Source organism: Marmota monax, unplaced genomic scaffold (assembly GCF_021218885.2).
Source record: "Marmota monax isolate L192 unplaced genomic scaffold, Marmota_monax_Labrador192_F-V1.1 WCK01_AAM20220418_F8-fsc00102, whole genome shotgun sequence".
Classification (NCBI taxonomy): domain Eukaryota; kingdom Metazoa; phylum Chordata; class Mammalia; order Rodentia; family Sciuridae; genus Marmota; species Marmota monax.
The window spans coordinates 3,363,151-3,380,625 of NW_026692494.1; the positions used below are offsets into that span (position 1 = coordinate 3,363,151).

Genomic DNA, 17,475 nt, shown 5'->3' on the forward strand with positions numbered 1-17,475 from the left:
GGAAGAGAGAGAGGCTACAGCCCAGGGGAATAGGCAGTCCTGGGCAGAGAGAAGACCTGATTGCTGTGTGGCCCCGGGCAAGTCCCTTTCCCTCTCAGGGATTTACTGGGCAGCTCAGCCAAAGCAAAGCCAGGGTTGATGAAACTGCTAAGAGATTAAAGTTCAAAAGAACTCAAGGTCCTGGGGCCCCAGGAACTGCCCAGGCCCATGTCCAACAGGAGGTCTTCAGAGTCGGTGAATGCTGAGCTGAGAGCGAACTTTTAGAGATGTCACCACATTGTGACAAAGCTGTTTCTGGTAGATTTATGAACCAGTTACAGTATTTTGTCATTACAGATCTTTTTGTGGGTTGCTTTTTGGTCCTCAAACCAAACCTCTCCATTTGGACCAAATGGAGAAGTGACTCTGGGCTCTGCCAAGCTACAGGCCTTCTATGGGTCATGAATGCTAGCTGAGGTGACAGGACCTCCTGGGACTGAAGGCACGGGGACCTCCTGGGACTGAACAGACCAGGGCATCAGAGGAGAATTTCCAAAACAGGGCCACCTCTCACATACCATCATGCCATACTGCTGGAAGTGACCCCAGGGTGAAGAAACAACCCAGATTACAAGCCACCCTGTGCCATGACTTGGTGGTTGACAAGAAACTTAAGTGACATCTCACTGCACAAATTCGGAAGGCTACTGCAGCCCAAAATTCTTGAGTGGGCAGAGATGAATTTCTTTTAAATGAGTGTTACATGCCGCAATTTTCTTCTGTAAAAAATGAAAATATAATCAATTTTTATAATTGTTTTGGGTTTTTTATTTTTGCATTGGGGGTGGAATACAGGGTCCCCCACAAGCTAGGTATACGCTGGACTACGCCCCCGGAAATTTTCACTTTTTTAAAAACACGATGCCAGGCTGGGAGTGCAGCTCAGTGCCGGAGCCCTTGCCCAGTGTGGGGGGCTCTGGGCACCCTCCCCAGCCCCACAGAAAATAAAGAATTCCAGCAACCTCCCAGCACGGGACGCTGCCCTGGCCTTGCGGAACTGGAGGCCGGGCGGCTTTACTTGGAGGCCTCTGCCCACAGCTGTGAGAAGGGGACAAGTCTGCTGTCCAGATTAGACAACTGTGGCACCAGCTCCAAAGCTCGCAGGACCCCAACCAGGATCACGCACAACACGCAGGGCCAGCTCTCCTGCCCACGCCAGGGAGAGGATGAAGGGCCCAGCAGAGAAAGCAGACGGTTTATGCTTGAGGGCAGACAGTCCCCAGCCTGCTTCCCTTTGCAGCTCCCTTGTTCATCCAGAGAGGAAAATGGGGCCATTGTCACTGCACTGAGAGTCACTGTTGGATGCAGGCAGGAAGGCGGCACCATCCCAGGGCTGTGAATGACCGCCCGTTGAAACAGTCCCTGTTCTTGGGCACTTGCTGGCATGACAATTCCCTGAGTATGGAGCCTTGATGGCGGCCCGCCAGGCAGGGAGTGGGAGGAACAGGGCCTGAGTCCCCTCCTTGGTTTGATAAAGAGCAAAGTTCCCTGAGTGCCTTGGGCGGCAAGGACAGCTAGACACAAGGAGTTAAAAAACAGTGTCTCTGCACGCTGCCACACAAGCTTGGCTGGCCCTGGGGAGGGGCTCCCTCAGGGCTCACAGGACCATCCCTGTCCCTGAGGGGGGCTCTGAGAAATGTCAGGCACTGGTGACAAACAGAACAAGAGACAAAAACCCTGCTGTCAGAGTTGACGCTACTGGTGAGATAGTGTGACACTCCATAAAAAGAATGGCATGGAATGATGGTGGGCAGGGCTGGCAGGGTAAAGTAGGGACTACTCCAAGTAAGATGGTCACAGAAGGCCTCTTGGAGGTAATATCTGAGCAAAGACCTGAGTGACAAGGAGCCAATCATGTGGCAATCTGGGGGGGAAAGTTATAGGAAGAGAGAAGAGCCCGCGTGCAGGTCCCAGGCAGCGCACCCTGAGGAAAGCGTCTAGGCTGTCACCCCTGCCTGCTCATCCTTTGGGAGTATATGTGGAGGAAAGGTCAGAGTTAGGGAACAGAGATCTAGGATATAAATGTGTCATCACATGGTCAATGCAGATTGGCATAAGGCTTCCAGCCCCTAGCTGTAGTCCAAGGTCAAAAGCTAAGAAACACTTTAGGGTGTGTCAGGAGGAACAGTATCAAGGCCAAGGACAACAAATCTTGTGGAACTTGATGCCATCTGTCTCCACCAGACAGAGGTCTCAAATTCAGATGCTTCCAGGGCCAGGTCAACAGCCTCAGAGGTGAGGGCACCAATAGAACTCACCCTGGATAAAAGGGTACCCTGGACTCAGAGCCAGACGAGACCAGCCAGGTCTGAAGCCAGATATCCAGCTTCTCTGGAAGCATCACCAGTTGTTCAACAAGAGGATGGATTCAAAGTTTTGTCATTTGTTTTAACTTGTCAGATTAAACATGTGTATTTGGCCTATGGGCCCAATTGGAAACTTAGCCTTTTTAGATTGCTCTGATGTTTGGAAAGGGTCGTGGCTCTGCCCCTTGACACAGGTGGAAATCCCCAAAGGAGCCTTCTGCTTTCATTCTGGAATCTGCTCTGAGGCTCACACTGTGGTCCCAAACATCGTAGGCTGGGGGTGGTCCTGGTCCGCCTTCTCACCAGTGCTGTTGGCAAGGGGTGGGCCAGGCCCACTGGGGAGTAGATGGCCTGGGTCACTGGCTGGCAAGGGCCCCAGACGCTCGGCCTCAGCCAGGTCAGCCAGCAGTGCGACCAGGGGTGGCCGCCGGCGACAAATGTCCTGTAGCAGCTTGGCCCGTGGCTGCAACTGCTGGATGAGTTCATCCCTCTGGCGCACAGCAGCCTGCAGGCTGCGGATGGCGGCCTCGGAGGTCAGCAGCTGCTCCTGGAGAGCGGCAATCTCACTGCAGGAAGGCAAAGCGGGGCAGTTAGGATGGTGGGAGAGCAGAGGGGCAGCTCCCCCTGCTCCCAGCCCTCCCACAGCTCCCCATGGCTGCCCCCACCACTGCCTCCAGGCCCCTCTCAGTTACTGACTCTGTGTCTCCACCCAGTTCATGTGATAGAGCCCTAAATCCCCACCCACAAGATGGAGGCTTTGTGGGGCTGGGGATGTGGCTCCAGCGGTAGTGCGCTGGCCTGGCGTGCGTGAGGCCCGGGTTCGATCCTCAGCACCACATACAAACAAAGGTGTTGTGTCCGCCGAGAACTAAAAAATAAATATTAAAATTCTCTCTCTCTCTTTAAAAAAAAAAAAAAAAGATAGAGGCTTTGGGAGGTAATTAGGGTTAAATGAAGTCTGAGGTTGTGATCCCATGACAGAATTAGTGTCCTTATAAGAAGAGGCACCAGAGAGCTTGCTCGGTCTCTCTGCCACCAAGAACAAGCAACAGGTGGAAGTCTGCAAGCCAGGGTACTTTCACCAGAACCCAACCAACTGGCACCCTGATTGCATACTTCCAGCTTCCAGAACTGTGAGAAATAAACCTTGTTTTCTGAGATGCCAGCCATACTGCTTTGTTATGGCAGCCAAGCCACAACAGCTCACCACTCCCCATCTTTCTGCAGTTCCTGATCCTCAACATCTTTTCCCATTTCTCATGCTTTGATGGCTCCTCCAGGAAGCCTCCCTTTGGGTCCCTGAGATTGTGTGATCTGCCCCCTCCTATCACAAACCTTGATCATCCCATGATATAACCACCCAATGATATGTCTCTCTCTTACCAATGTGCTCCAAACCCAGCCCAGCACCTGGCACATATCAGGTGCTCAGTAAAGACAAATGGATGAATCCAATGAGCTCTGAATTCCTTGTTCCGCATCTGGACCCCAGGTCCTCCCTCCTCCCTGGGTACTTGTCTCATCTCTTTCAATCTTCAGCTGCCAAAAGGAACTCTTCAAAAATGCTGATATGATCATATCTTCCCCTGCTCAAGAAACTGCCATGGCTCCCAGTGCCAACACCAGGGAGTAGGTGCTCCCTGTGCCAGTCAGTACCCGCTGATCTTGCCTTGTGGGAAAAATAGGCTATTTGAAGTTACAAATTCACACGTATATCTTCATTTACATCCTGAGGACTAATCCGAGTTTTGCTTTGTGTTTTTCTTTTTTTTTTTTTCTTCCTCCAATCCCATTAGCAGTCCAGCCCCCACGTGAATTCACAGGGTTCCTACTCTTCTTCCCCGTCCAATCTCATCTCTGCCTCCGCCCACCTCCTCTGGGAAGTCACCTGGCCGGATCCCAGTCTCACCGGTCTTTGGCGTGGCCCAGCTCGTCCAGGGCGGCGCGCAACTGCTGATCTTGGAGGGTCAGGCGCTCTGCTTGGGCGCTCACCGTGCGCTCCGCGGCCTCTAGCCGCGCCTCCAGCTCCGCCGCGCGCCGGTGAACTGCAGCCAGGTGTGCGTTCGCCTCGCGAATCTGCAACGCGGGCGGCGCGGACATGGCCCCCGCCGAGGTCCAGGCCGGACACGCCCCCGGGCGGCCCGGAACAGGCAGCCACGCCCCAAAGTGGGCCACACCCCCTCAGGGCCTTAGCACGATTGGCAGGAGCCTTTCTCTAGGCCCCGCCTCCGGAGCTGGGCTGTGCGTCTCCGGAAATCCGAACGCCCTCACTGATTCAAGCATCTTGAAAGTCCGCCCTTAAGCCTAGCCTAAGATTGGTCAAGATCTTGACAGAACACGCCCCCGTGTAGGCCTGGTCCAGGGGCAATTCGTTCAGCTCACGGGATTGGTCGAATTTTCCAGACAAGCCCCGCCCTACTTAGAAAGTGACACCCGGAATGGTCCGGAACTCTCGGCCGCGGCAGGCACCAGCGCGCCCGCCGGAACAGGCTGCTTTCCTCTGGGGCCCACACCATTGGCCACGTCTCTGTCAGGGGCAGTCCAAGAACAGACGCGCTTTAGGCTAACATAAGCTGCTCTTTTCTTTCTTCTTTTTTAACTTTATGTCAACTGTATTTTTATCTTTTTCCTTTTCTTGATGTTTCTGTGTGCTAATCAGTTATACATGACAGTAGAGTGCATTTTGACACATCACACATAAATGGAGTGTGACTTCCTTTCTACATGACGGAGAGTCACGGCCGCGTAATCATATATGCACATAGGGTGATGATGTTCTTTCTACTATCCCCCTACCCCAAAACCCCTTCCCCTCCTTCACGCTCCCCCGTCTAACCCAAGGACCTCTACCTTCCGAGCGCCACCCCCGCTCCCTTCCTGGGAATTAGCAGCCGCAGATCAGAAACAACCGCGCGGGGTTGGTCAAACCCCTCCGGGTTATTCCTTCGTTTTGGGCCACGCCCTCAAACCGAGACATACTTCTTCCTACACGGTTCGGGCACAGAACGCTTCCCACTAAGATCCCAGAATTGGTCACGTTTCCATTAAACTTCGCCTCTATCCTGGCCACATCCTAAAGTTTAGTGGCACCCGGTTCAGACTCCTGTTTGGATATTGGTCACAGGGCATGACAACGTCCCATACAGATTCGGGCGCTAAGAGGGGCCACATACCTAGTCCGTACGTGGCGGTAGACCTAGCTCCCGTCAGTCTGCCCTGTAGAACAGACCCCACCTCCAGTAGTAAACCGTCCCTAACCTAGGACTCCCTGAGCCGGGACTAGCTCCCCCTCTGTCAATCGACCCTGCGTACTCGTGCTTCCTTAGGCCAGGCCCGCCCCCCTACGCATGCGCGCGACCCGTGTGCTTGTCCGCGGAGCTCAATAAAGTTGCGCCCTTGTTGCGGGCCCCTTGGTCAGGGAGGTTGCGCGCACTTCCCCAGGAAGTCTCGCGAGAGTCGGCAGCGGCTGCCCTTGGGAGCGCGGAGCCCGCGGGGTCGGCGGTGTGGGCTCGGGGCTGCGCGGCCATGGCTCCGAGTCTTCTTCGACAGTTCTTGGACATCCCCGACGGCACCGAGTGCCACCGCAAAGCCTACGCCAGCACCGGTATCGGCGGCGCAGTGGGTGAGCGCCGGCCGGCCCCGGCAGCGGAGCGCGAGGGCGCAGGAGGTCACGGGGCCGCGGCGCCGCCCGAGGGTCCTGCGCGCCGGGCTCCCGCGGCCGCGCGGCTGGGGGACCTGGCGGGGTCGGAGGGCCCCGGGAGGTCGTGGCTCAGGTGACAAGCCGGGCACGGGGACCGCGGGCGAGGCGGGAGGGGTTGGTGGAGCCTTCTCCAGGCTCCGGGAGGCTGCGCAGTGAGACCGGGAGGGCTTCGAGGTCCCCTGTGAGACTCCATCGCGGGGCAGCCTTGAAGGGACTCGAGGAGGTCGTCACTGCGGTGTCGGGAGCGGTCCCAGAAGCCTGAGGACGCTCCGGGGTGCGATGAGGTCTTTGTAGGGTCAGGTGTGCCCGGGGCTTCTGATGGGGCCACCAGTGGGATCCTAGGTGAGGTGGGCCGAGGCACCCGCAGCCCGGTCGTCCCAGTGCCCGCCCCTTCCCATGAGGGTTTCCCGGGCACCTTCTCCTTTCATTCTCTGCCCCGCTGGGAAGTAAATGACTTTGGCCACCACCATCTCTCGGGCCTGGCAGGGACTGAGACCCTCCTGGTCGCAGTTGGATTAGGGTGGCCCTAGGGAGCGCTTCCGGACTGAAAGAGGCGCATTAACCATCCCTGAGCGTTTGGGAGCCCGGCTGCAAGGCCGGGTCTGCGGGTCCCCCTTGGAGGGATGGGGGTCCAGGAGGGGAAGTCATTCTGGCACATTCTTAAGGGGAGACATGACATTAGGAAATGTCTGGAAGGACTTTGGGGGGGGGTGGTCATGTTTGAAGGGATGTGAAAGCAGGAGGGAGACACTTGAGAGGCATTCTGGGCCTCTTCTTGGGGCGAGGCCGGACCCAGAGCTCCATCCCGGCCTCTTTGAGGAGATTTTGAGGGCAGTAGGCCTGCGGCTGAGGCTCAGTGGCAGAGCATGAGGCACCAGCTTCGATCCTCAGCATCACATAAAATAAATGAATGGAATGGGGGTGTTGTGTCCATAAGTGGAGGGCCATGAAGAAGTGCGCATGCTCACACACAGGAGTCCCTGAGCCTGACGTGGTGGGCACGGCTAGTGAGGGGACTCACTGGAGGGCACTGGGGGAGCAGCGAGAGAGAAACCTTGTCAGACATGCGGCGTTGGGGAGTCACTGAGGGCGTCATTTGGGGGGTCACTAGCTCTATGGGCACTACTCCCCTTCCGGTCCCACCCCCTTCATCTCCTGCCACCCTCATCCAAGGGCGGCCACTTGCTTCATGGAAGTCCCTGGATGTCATCTGTGGGCACAGCAGTCTGGGAGGGAAGGAGGTATATAGTAATGTGATGAGTGGGTGACCCAATGGTGCATGTGGGAGGAGCAGCTCTAGGTGGGCACCTGTGGCATGCAGCTTGTGCCTGACTGGAGGCACTGCGTGCGAGTATCTGGAGGTCAAGAGGCCGGCAGCAGGCTGCAGGGGGGTTTTTGAAAGGAGGTTGAGGGCAGTGGAGAGATCTGATCAGTAGAGATCCTCTTGTGCTTATAGGGGCTCCAGGAAGAAGAGTGGCAGGTCACCACAATGGGTGAATGATGGGGACAGGGTAATGGAGCAGTCTTGACCTCCAAAGGGTAAGCAGGGAGTCCTAGGTCACCTGCTACCTGCTAAGGGGCTTTGGAGGGGACCTAGGACGGTGGGCACTTGCTGTTTTCTGGGACGTGGTCCATGGGCTAAAAGGTCCCTTGGCCAAGATCTATGCCTGGGGTAGGGACAGTAAGGTTCCCCAAGGGTCTCTTTGTGAGTGGGTTCTGGTTTTGTTGGGTTTGTTTGGGGGGTTTTTTGGTACTGGCAATTGAACCCAGGGGCACTTAACCACTGAGCCGCATCCCCAGCCCTTTTTTATATTTTATTTAAAGACAGGGTCTCGCTGTGTTGCTTAGGGCCTTGCTAAGTTGCTGAGGCTGGCTTTGAATTCATATTCCTCCTGCTTCAGCCTCCCAAGCTGCTGGGATTAAAGGCATGTGCCCACAAGTGCCACGCACCAGGCTTGTGAGTGGGTTTGGGAGCATCATTGAAACAGTGTTCCTCCTGCTGGGTGGGGTGAGAGGGTTATAAGACCCTGTGGCCAGCACAGACCAGATCAGGACTCGTTGAGTCCCAGGAAGGTCTGGGAGTGTTTACGAATGGGGTGCACATAAGCCTTGGTGTGGGGGAGGGTGGGGCTTGCTGGGCCAGGGGAGCAGGCCCTTGGCGCCATCATGTTCTGCAGCCCAGCAGGGACCCAGGTGTTGGTCCTCACTGGGAGGAGAAGATCCTCAAGGCACTCCAGGTTCGGCTTTTTTCCCAGCATCCTGGGCCTCAGGTCCCCATTCGTGCAGTGGAGAGCATCTTGGCCCTCCTCAGGCCCCTCTGAAGATGAGCTCACTGCGGGACATAGAAAGGGCCCCTGGAGGCTCCTGTGGGGCAGACTCGGGCAAACTGAAATAGAGGCACAGCTGGGCAGCAGGGCATCGCCCGGCCTGGAGGGACGTGTGGGTCCTAAAAGCTGGAGGTTGGGCATAAGGACAGCTGTCAGGGGCACTCTTTGGGTCATACCCACCTGGTCTCCCAGATGGCTGCTGGGCAGCCTCTGGTAAGCTGCTCTGCTCTCTGAGGCCGCCTCATCTCCATGAAGCAGCAGATAACAGGACATCAGGGCCTGGAGAGGGTGAGGGGCGGTGACTGCCCTTGTGGCCTGTCCAGGGCAGTCCATTTTGTTGGGATATTCAGGCCCCAGGAGGTCCCTGTGGTGACTGGGCCGTGTCAGGAGGGCCACAGGGAGAGGAAGGAGGGATCTGCACCGAGCAGCTCCTGCCAGCAGATGGGGAGGCCGTGCTGGGCTGCTGGGTGGTCAGGAGCCAGCGACAGTCTGCCCACCCACCACAGAGGGAGGCATGCCTGCGAGGCTCTGATGGGCGGCTGGGCCAGCCAGAATGGACTCTCCTTCCTCTTCACCGCCTGGCCCCCACCTGGCCCCCTTGAGCATAGGAGTCAGCATCAGGGGCAGGAGGCTGGGGAGACAGTGAAGATGGAAAAGCTGACCTGAGTGGTGGGGCCAAGTGGGCATGAGTGGCAGCCATGCCAGCTAGGTGCCAAGGACACACCTAGGCCCAAACCTCCAGTGTGGGGGGGTGTCCCAGGAGTGGCAGGAGGGAGGCTTTAGCAGCCTCAGAGCTGAGCCACTGCCTGGGAGGCTTAGGTGGAGGCCCAGGGCCCACAGGAGAGTGGAGGCTTTGATGGGAGTGGGAGCTGGACCCAGGCGCCAAGACCTGTAGGGGGCGCTGCTGTGGCATCTGAGCTGGTGGCATGAAGCCCTGAAGCAGCCCCACAACTCTTGAGGCCCCTGGTCCCACTCTTGTGTTCGCCTCATGGATGCTCCCGTATCTGCTGGCCAGTGCCCCACTGAGGGCCAGTATGGGTGGCAGGGACCCCACAGCTGAGCCAGCACTGGTCAGGCTTTGAGAAAGGAGAGGCCTAGGGGCCAGGAGTGGGTGAGGATCCTCCAGCTCAGCCCTGGCACAGAGGGGTGGCCCCAGAGACAGAGTGCCCAGCAGGCCACCTGAACCCTGGAGCCTAAGGTTGGTCAGGGGCTGCTTCTCATCACTGAGGAGACCAAGATCGACTGGCCTCCTTCCCTTTGTCCCACAGGCCTGATTTGGTCAGTCTACAGTGTCACACACCGTCCCCCAGACTCCGTCCTCGAAGGAGTGGCTCGGGCTGGACGATATACATTTACCGCAGGTGAGCAGGGGGGTTCTCCTGGCTGCCCTAGTGCCCAGCTCTTGCCCTCGGTCTGGGAGCATCTTCTACAACCGCCACTTCTCCCTGGCTCCCAGCCCAGTCCACAGTCCGAACCGTCGGGGGACACAGGGTGCTCCTCCGTCAGGGACATGGGTTGTGGCAGGGGTCCCAGGGGCCAGCTGCAGTGCCAGGGCGGGAAGCTCCTGTGGGAAGCAGCCAGCTGGCAGGGAGCTTCCAGGAGTCTCTCGCCATGCCCCCTCTGGGCCTCCGACTGAGCACCTGCCCTCTGTGTGTCCCCGGCAGCCGCCATCGGGGCCGTGTTCGGCATCACCTCCTGCTTCAGCGCCCAGGTCCGTGGGAAGCCTGATGACCCCCTGAACTACTTCCTAGGCGGCTGTGCCGGAGGCCTGACCCTGGGAGCTCGTAGTGAGTACCCCACCCGCCCTGCGCCCCAGCACAGGACCCCTGCCCCAGCTGACCCTATTCTCTATTCTGACCCGGACAAGAGCCCAGGGAGCCAGGTGTGCAGAACACTGCCTGGGCACAGGGAGGTCACCACAGAGACACCACTGGCGGCTCGGGCCAGCCAGCAGTGATAGGTGCTGCTGCCCAAGCCCACAGGGCCTCACACCGCCTGCCCCAACCCCTGCCTCCCTCCACCCTCTGCTCCAGCCACACAGTCTCCTCACTGTGGCCCCAACACACAAGGTTCAGTCCTGCCCCAGGGCCTTTGCACAGCTGCACTCTGCCTGGAATGTCATCCCCCCCAGATGTTAGTGTCGGTCCCCAATCACCATCCCAACGATCCTCTGTACGGTCCACCCCTGCTATTCCCACTCCACGTCCCGTCTGTCATTTCTTGTTAGAGGACACAGGTCACTAATTATCTGCACCATTGACCCGTGAGCAGCTTAGAGGAGATGTCCCTGCACTGCCCCCATGCCCCCCACAGCATCCAGGGACGTGCAGGCCCAGGGTCCACAGGGAGCTGCTCTCAGCCCACTGCACAGATACAGGAACTAGAGTCGCGGGCCTACCTGCAGCCAGCAGAGGCGGTGGCCCTGGAGGAGGCAGGCCAGGCCCCAGGGCAGCCCTGCGCAGCAGAGCCACCTGGCATAGGTCCAGTGCTGTTTCCTGCCCGTCCCCACCGCCCCAGCCCTGTGTGCCCCTGCCTCAGGGTCACAGGAGGGGAAATGAGGCCACCGTGCCTGGCACCCGTTCTTGCCTGGCGTGTGGCAAGGGCTCTAGTAGTCGCCGCGTTTGTGTCAACACCATGGGGAGGACACTGGGAATGGTGGCCACACCTACAATCCCAGCGACTTGGCAGGCTCAGGCAGGAAGGTGCCAAGTTCTAGGCCAGCCTCAGCAACTTAGCAAGACCCTGTCTCAAAGAAAAAAATTAAAAGGGCTGGGGCGTGCTCAGTGGTTAAAGTGCCCCGGGTTCCATGTCCCAACACAGAGCCCAGCCCTGCCCCAGGCCAGCCTCCCTGAGTCCCAGCGGGTTTTGGTTGGCAGGACATGCCCCCTCCTCGGCCAGCCCCTGTGGCTTTGGGGTAAGCAGGGCACTTGCTGTTCAGCCACACACCTGTGATGCCGAGACACCCCACAGTGTCACTGCTGCCTAGTGTTTCCCAAGCCCAGAGCCTGGGTGGCACTGTGTCCCTGGAGCCCTTGGTGTGGAGCTCAGTGAGGACCCAGCCTGGACCTGCACCTGCTGGGGGTTGGGCTGCTGCCCCAGAGCAGCCCAGCTCTGGCTGGGCCCCCTGAAGCTCAAGTCCAGCCCCCAGGCAGGTGGGGCCAAGGCGTCCTGGGCACAGTGTGCCTGATGTCACCTCTTCCTTGCAGCTCACAACTATGGGATTGCTGCTGCTGGATGCGTGTACATGGGCACGGCGGCCGCCCTGTTCAAGATGGGCCAGCTGGAGGGGTGGGAGCTGTTTGCAAAACCCAAGGTGTGAGCCCTGCTGCTCCCCAGGTGCCAGGCAGGGCCAAATGTGCCCAGAAATAAATTCCATGTATGTGTGTGTACAAGTGTCCTGGGGGCTGAGCGGTGTCTCGCAGCCAGCAAGGGGGCTGGGCAGGTCCCGAGGCAGGAGGAAGGGAGATAAGGCTGGGCACAGGCCTCGGCCTGCGACCTGGCTCTGGGCTTGGGAGGGAGTGGAGATGGGAACCCCCACATGGTCCACCTACTGTCCTGGCTGTAGGTGTGTCCCTGCCAGGCCAAGGGCACCAGTCTGGCCTTGCAGAACTGGGGGGCGGGGGCATCACACTAGGGCCACAGGGAGCCAGGAGAGGAGGCTTGGCAGGGACGCACCTGTTGCCAGGCCGCAGCCCTTCCCCAGGGTGGAGCAGGAGCCTCCCAGGACCCCAGGGAATGGAAACCAGACCCAGCCGCCCACAGCCCTTCCTCAGCTCTGGCCACCACCCTGCAGGCCACGGGCCATCTCTCCAGGACACTCCCCAAAGCCAGCAGCATGTGGAAAACATGCTCGGGCCCCACACGCAGCCCTCTCCAAACTCCTGGGCATCAGAGCGGAGAGCCCTGGACGGCCCTGCCCAGGACCCAGTGGCCTGGCCAGGTGAGGGGCTGGTGGCAGTGACACGGAAAGCACCAACATCTTTGCCAGCCCTGCTCACCAGCTGTCAGGCCGAGTGATTTAGGTGGCCCCGGAATGCTGGCGACGCCCGGCCCTGGCCCGCGGCTCCTTCCCCAGAACTGGCGTGGAGCTTCCTGGCAGGGAGGAGGCGCAGGCTCCAGCACGCCGGGAATCTCGGCTCTCCGGCCCCATCCAGGGGAGCGGGGGCCCTGCGCCTGGTGGCCAGGGACAGCAGGAATGGGCAGGGGGCCACAGCCCTCATCCGCTCCTGTGGGCCGGAGCTTTCCATCCACCTGGGGGGGGAGGAGGAAAGCTATGGGGGGCTGTCCCCCTTGCCATGGCCACACCTATCCAGCGACTCCAGGTGCCTTCCTCAGCCCCTGCCCTGCTGGCCTCCCCACTGCCTCTTGCCCTCCCTGGACTTGTGTCCAGATGTCACAGAGTGCTGGCTCCCAGGGGACCAGACGCCAGCTTGGCTTGTGTCCAGGACTGGGTGCCTGAACCTGGGCTTGGGGCTCCCTGGGAAAGGATGGAGACACCCGGTGGGCAGAGAGGGACCAGGAGCCTGTTCAGAAAGGGCTGGGTTCGAATCCCACCCTCGACTCCTGCTCCACCCTGGACCGGGCGGCACTTAGCCACCTCCTTGGAGACGGCTCCCCTGCAGACCCATCCACCCCCCCCCCTTGGCCCCGCACTGGCCTGGACTGTCCCCACCACAGCCAGCAGGGGGCAGAGCTCGCCTCCGCTTGGCCGGAGGGGCAGCAAGGTCCCCTTAGCTCCACGATGGACAGTGAGGAGCGTCCTTTCCCTTGTGTCCGCCCTGCTTGGCACCCACAGGGACAGGCTCCTTTCTAGCGAGCTCTGCCCAGGCCTCACCCACCTGCAGGCCCCTCCCCAGCCATTGTCTCAGGACCTGTCACAGGCGCCAGCCAAGATGCAGGGCAGGGAAGAGGGGGACTTCCAAGGGGGAGCCCTGTCCCCCCTCCCAGCCTCAGATGCCCCCCTGTTTGGGGAGTGGTGGCCAGACCTGGGCTCTGCTCGCCGCCCACCCAGCCCTTTCTGGGCTGGCCGCCAGTTCCGGAGCATGTCTGACAGGCCCCCCAGAAGGGGGCAGGAGGGGGAGGTTGCTCATGGGGCTCCAGGGAACCCCAAAACCGAGGCCGCCTGGCCCATAAACATTTACAGGACTGTGAGGGGCTGACGTCATCCCTGCCCCCCACACAGGCCTCACGGGGAGGCCCTGTCTGGATACCCCGCTCCCCCCTTCCTGCAGAAGCCCCTGTTTGGGGCAGCAGGGAGCCCTCCAGAGACTGCTCCGAGCTGGACATAGCCCCTGGCTCCAGGTCACCAGGAGGGGGACAGGCTGAGCAGCGGCCTCCCTGGGAGTCAAGGAGGGCTTCCTGGAAGGGGAGGGCATGAAAGGGAGACCCAAGGTGTGCCCAAGGGCAAGAGTCTCCGCGACAGGCAGAGCCAGTGAGCAGTTGGGGGCTTCTGGGCCAAGGACAGGTATTTGGGGCCCATGGGGTAAAGCGCACACTCCCCAGGAACCCATCCTGGGGACAGGTCCCCCACAGGGACGGGTGTGAGAGACTGTTGGCCCAGTCCACCCAGATGCCACCAGGGCCTCTGAGCTCTCGTGAACAAAGATGGGAGCAGACAAGTGGGGAGGGGCACTCCAGGACCTGCACCCACAGGTGGGCGCTGCGGAGAGGAGCCCCAGGCCAGGGAGGGGGTGCCCCCCCCCCCCCCCCCCGCCCGCTGCTTGACTGGCTTTAGTTGTGGCTGGAAACTTGATGGTTGTCTTTGAAAGACTTCCAAGGGGCCGAGCCATCGCAAGCAAGATGGCCTCCACAGATGCCTTGGAAAGTTCCGTGAATCTAGGTGCAGTGGCGGGCATATGCCTGTCGTCCCAGTGGCTCAGGAGGCTGAGGCAGGAGGATGCCAAGTTCAAGGCCAGGCTCAGCAACTTACTGAGACCCTGTCTCAAAATTTAAAATAAAAAGGGCTGGTGGTGGCAGTGGGAGCAGCCCCGGGCTCAAGCCCAGTCCTGGGAAATGGTTCTGTTGACGCGGCCTAAGTGTCAGGGGGCCAGAGGCTGATGAGAAGGCCTCCGAGGGCCGCTGACCTCCACTCCAAGAGCCCTGCCTTCAGTGTCTGCCCAGATGTGCCCCTTGCCAGCCCCCCTCATTCCACACTGGGAGCAGCAAAGCCACCCTGTTCTAGGGATCCCACCTCCACACACATGTCCTGCCCACAGCAGCCAAAGGGCGCCTGGGAGCACCTGAGTCTCGTCCCTCCTGTGCCACAGCCCTCCACGCTTTCCCTAGGGTAAAAGCCCCAGCCTCCTCGCGCCCCACAAGGCCCGGCCCTCTGTCCCTGTGTAGTCAGCTCCCTCACTGTGACAAACACCTGAGGCCATCCACCGAGGGTTTGCTTAGTCCCAGACGCCCCTGGGCCTGGGCTGGGGGCAAACTGATGGGGGGGCGGGTTAGAGCTGAGTGCCTACCTCAGGCAGAGAGAAAAGGCAAGGTCCCACACTCCCATCTGAGGACATACCCCCAGTGACCTAGGGACCTCCCACTAGGCTTCACCTCCTAAAGGTCCACACCACCTCCCAGTAGCCCTGCGCTCCTCACTGCTCCTCCTCCTGGGCTCCATCCTGCCCCAGGGCCTTTGCACACATGGTTCCCCAAAGGTCCCTACAGCTTCTCCCTCCTTACTTACTTCAGTTCTCAGCTGAAACGTCACCTCTTCCCACCTGGTCAGCTGACTCCATGCCCCTTCACCTTCTCACGCTGCCCATGGCCCTTCACAGCTTCTGAATCTCCGTGGGCCGGTGTCTCCCTGAGGGCCAGGCTGGGCACACCCTGCAGCAGGGCTCAGAAATATGTGTGGCCTGAATGGATGAGTCACCAGGTGAGCAAAGGACAGGAGATTCACCTGGGGCCTGCAGCCTGCCTGCATCCTGCTTCCCCGTGGGATGTGGACTGTGCTGGGCAGGAGGGAAGCCGTCCACACTGGGTCTCAGGATCAGGACCTACATGACGAGTCCTCCTGAGCAGCTGCCTGTGCCAGGCCTGGTCACTGCTGGGGCCACGGAGCCGTGAGGGCTCCGCCCTTTCCTGAGCTCCAGGCCAGGGCTGGGGCCAGGAGTAACAGCAAGAAGGATTCGGCAGGCGAGCCTCGCCCCTGGGGACCCGGGGGCGCAGGAGGGGGCCACAGAGGGGAGGCTGGCAGGGCGCTGGAGTGCCCAAGTCAGCGGCAGCCACTGGCTAGCCACCTTCCCGGAGAAGCGCTTCCCTTGCCCTGGCAGCGCTGGCCCCCCGGCACCCCAGAAGGTGCTCAGCAGGGGCTCCCCGAGTGCCCGGCAGAGCAGGGGTGCACTGGAAGTAGAGGGGGCCGGGGGAGGGTAGGAGAGGGGCCGGGTGCCTCCGCCTGCTCGGCAGACCCCGTCTCAGTGCCCAGAGCCAGCCTAGTCATGGCTTTGAGGGACCAGGATCTGCTGTCCCCTTGTCCCGCCTGGCTGGACGTGGAGGCTGGAAACCTGGCATCTCCGGCTCGGTTCCCTGGTCACGGCTATGTTGGGGGGTCCTGCCCACGCCAGGGACACCCCCAGAGAACCACTTTGCCTTGGGACACCTCCAGTCACCACCTCCGCTCCGCGGTCCCCCTTGGAGTGGGCCCCCAGCCCGGCCACTGGTACGCAGGGTCCTTTGTTGGAGCCAGTCAAGTTCGAGGCTGGGTGGTCTCGGCTGGAGCCTCCAGGGCTCAGCCAGGCCACTCCCGGCCCGTCCCCAGCCCAGCCCACGTCTCACTCCAGGAGCCCCCTGGGCTCTGAACAGGGGCTGGACCGGAGAGGAAGGGGGTGAGTCAGGTGGGGGCAGGCCCTGGGGGCCCCGTGCAGCCAGGCAGGGGCTGTGCAGGGCTGGCCTGGCCAGGAAGCTTTCGCCCTGCGGTCCCTTACTGTGCCCTTATTTCCACAGCCGTCTTTCTAAAATCTATTGTATACTTTATTTTTTCAACAGGTAAAACCAATTTGGGCCACAGAATTCAAAGGGTGCCCAAGGGTGTTGGGGTAAATCTCAGCCGCCCCACCGCCCACCACCCGCAGAAGCCCCCAGCGGTGTCCAGTTTCTCCTTTCAGGGAGACCAGACCCAAACACGCATGTCTGTTTATTTCTTTTCCCCACAGAGACCGTATCACACTCGGGGGCCTGAGGTGCTCTGTCTGCCCCTCTTAACAGCAGGGCTGGTTCCTTCCTTCTAACCAAGGGCTTCCCGCTCTTTTAGTGGCAGCATAATATTCCACCCTGTGGCACATCAGGGCAGAGTGTGCTTCCTTGTTCCAGTCTTCCGCTGCCGCCCATCAGGCATGCAAGAAGCCGCCTGGTGAGTGTCGCCGTGCCCATGGGGGACGGTGCCATGCCCTCCTGAAGAGCCTTCTTCCTTAGCAGACTTCCCTGTCTCGGAGCAGGTCTGGGTCCCTCCGGCAGCTCCACATCCTGCCTCAGGGGGGCCGTCCGCCACAGCTGAGGAGCCAGTGCCACACGTTTTCATTAGCTCAAGTCCCCAGTGTGACCCCAGGGTCCCCTCGGAGGACGCGCAGAGAGTCTGCTGCCCGAAATCCCCTGGCTGGCGGCGCCGCCCCTTCTGACCGCACCGGCTGCCTCCCCGCGGGGACTCGGGGGCAGCCTCCGCTCTGCGGCCCGCGGGCTCCTTTCTGTGGTGCCAACAGCCCGTGCCATCCACCCAGAAGCGCAGGTGCTGCTTCCGTCTGGGCTGCCATAAACACCGCGCAGGGTTTTGTGTGACATCAATTTTCTGCTCCTGCGGGTGACCTGAGGGCCGAGCTTCCGGGTGGTGGCGGAGAGAGGGTTTGGTTTGGTAACCCGCTGCCAGGCTGCCGCTCGGAGTGGCCCACCTTCGGCATCACCACCAGCAGTGGCTGGAGTTCCTGTAGCTCCACGTCCTCCCCAGACCTGGAGTGGGCACCGTTTTGGATCTGGGCCACTCTAACAGGTGCACAGTGGGATCTTGCGTTAGTTTGCCTGATTTTTAAGTACACATTTGTTGATCTGCGTCCTGGGTGCCAAGCACAGGTCCAGGGCCTTCTGTACCACGTGACTTCTTTGCCATCTCAGTGCC

General features: G+C 60.2%; 2 protein-coding genes across 3 annotated transcripts; one reads left to right on the top strand and one right to left on the bottom strand.

The window, feature by feature from the left end:
- Positions 1–776: 776 nt before the first annotated feature.
- On the bottom strand, positions 777–5,047 carry Vmac (vimentin type intermediate filament associated coiled-coil protein). Of its 2 annotated transcripts, none has more exons than XM_046443985.2 (2): positions 4,255–5,047; positions 777–2,911 (listed from the first exon to the last, which is right to left on the bottom strand). In XM_046443985.2, the coding sequence occupies exons 1-2, from the start codon at positions 4,443–4,445 to the stop codon at positions 2,593–2,595; spliced, it is 510 nt and encodes a 169-aa protein (XP_046299941.1). In that variant the 5' UTR covers positions 4,446–5,047; the 3' UTR covers positions 777–2,592. The 2 variants fall into 2 exon arrangements, with proteins under 2 accessions (XP_046299941.1, XP_046299942.1); XM_046443986.2 differs by lacking the exon at positions 4,255–5,047 and adding an exon at positions 3,729–4,241.
- Positions 5,048–5,779: 732 nt separating this feature from the next.
- Ndufa11 (NADH:ubiquinone oxidoreductase subunit A11) lies at positions 5,780–11,764 on the top strand. Its single transcript, XM_046443989.2, has 4 exons — positions 5,780–5,967; positions 9,641–9,733; positions 10,037–10,159; positions 11,579–11,764. Exons 1-4 carry the CDS (start codon positions 5,871–5,873, stop codon positions 11,689–11,691), a joined length of 426 nt encoding a protein of 141 aa, XP_046299945.1. The 5' UTR covers positions 5,780–5,870; the 3' UTR covers positions 11,692–11,764.
- Positions 11,765–17,475: the final 5,711 nt, after the last annotated feature.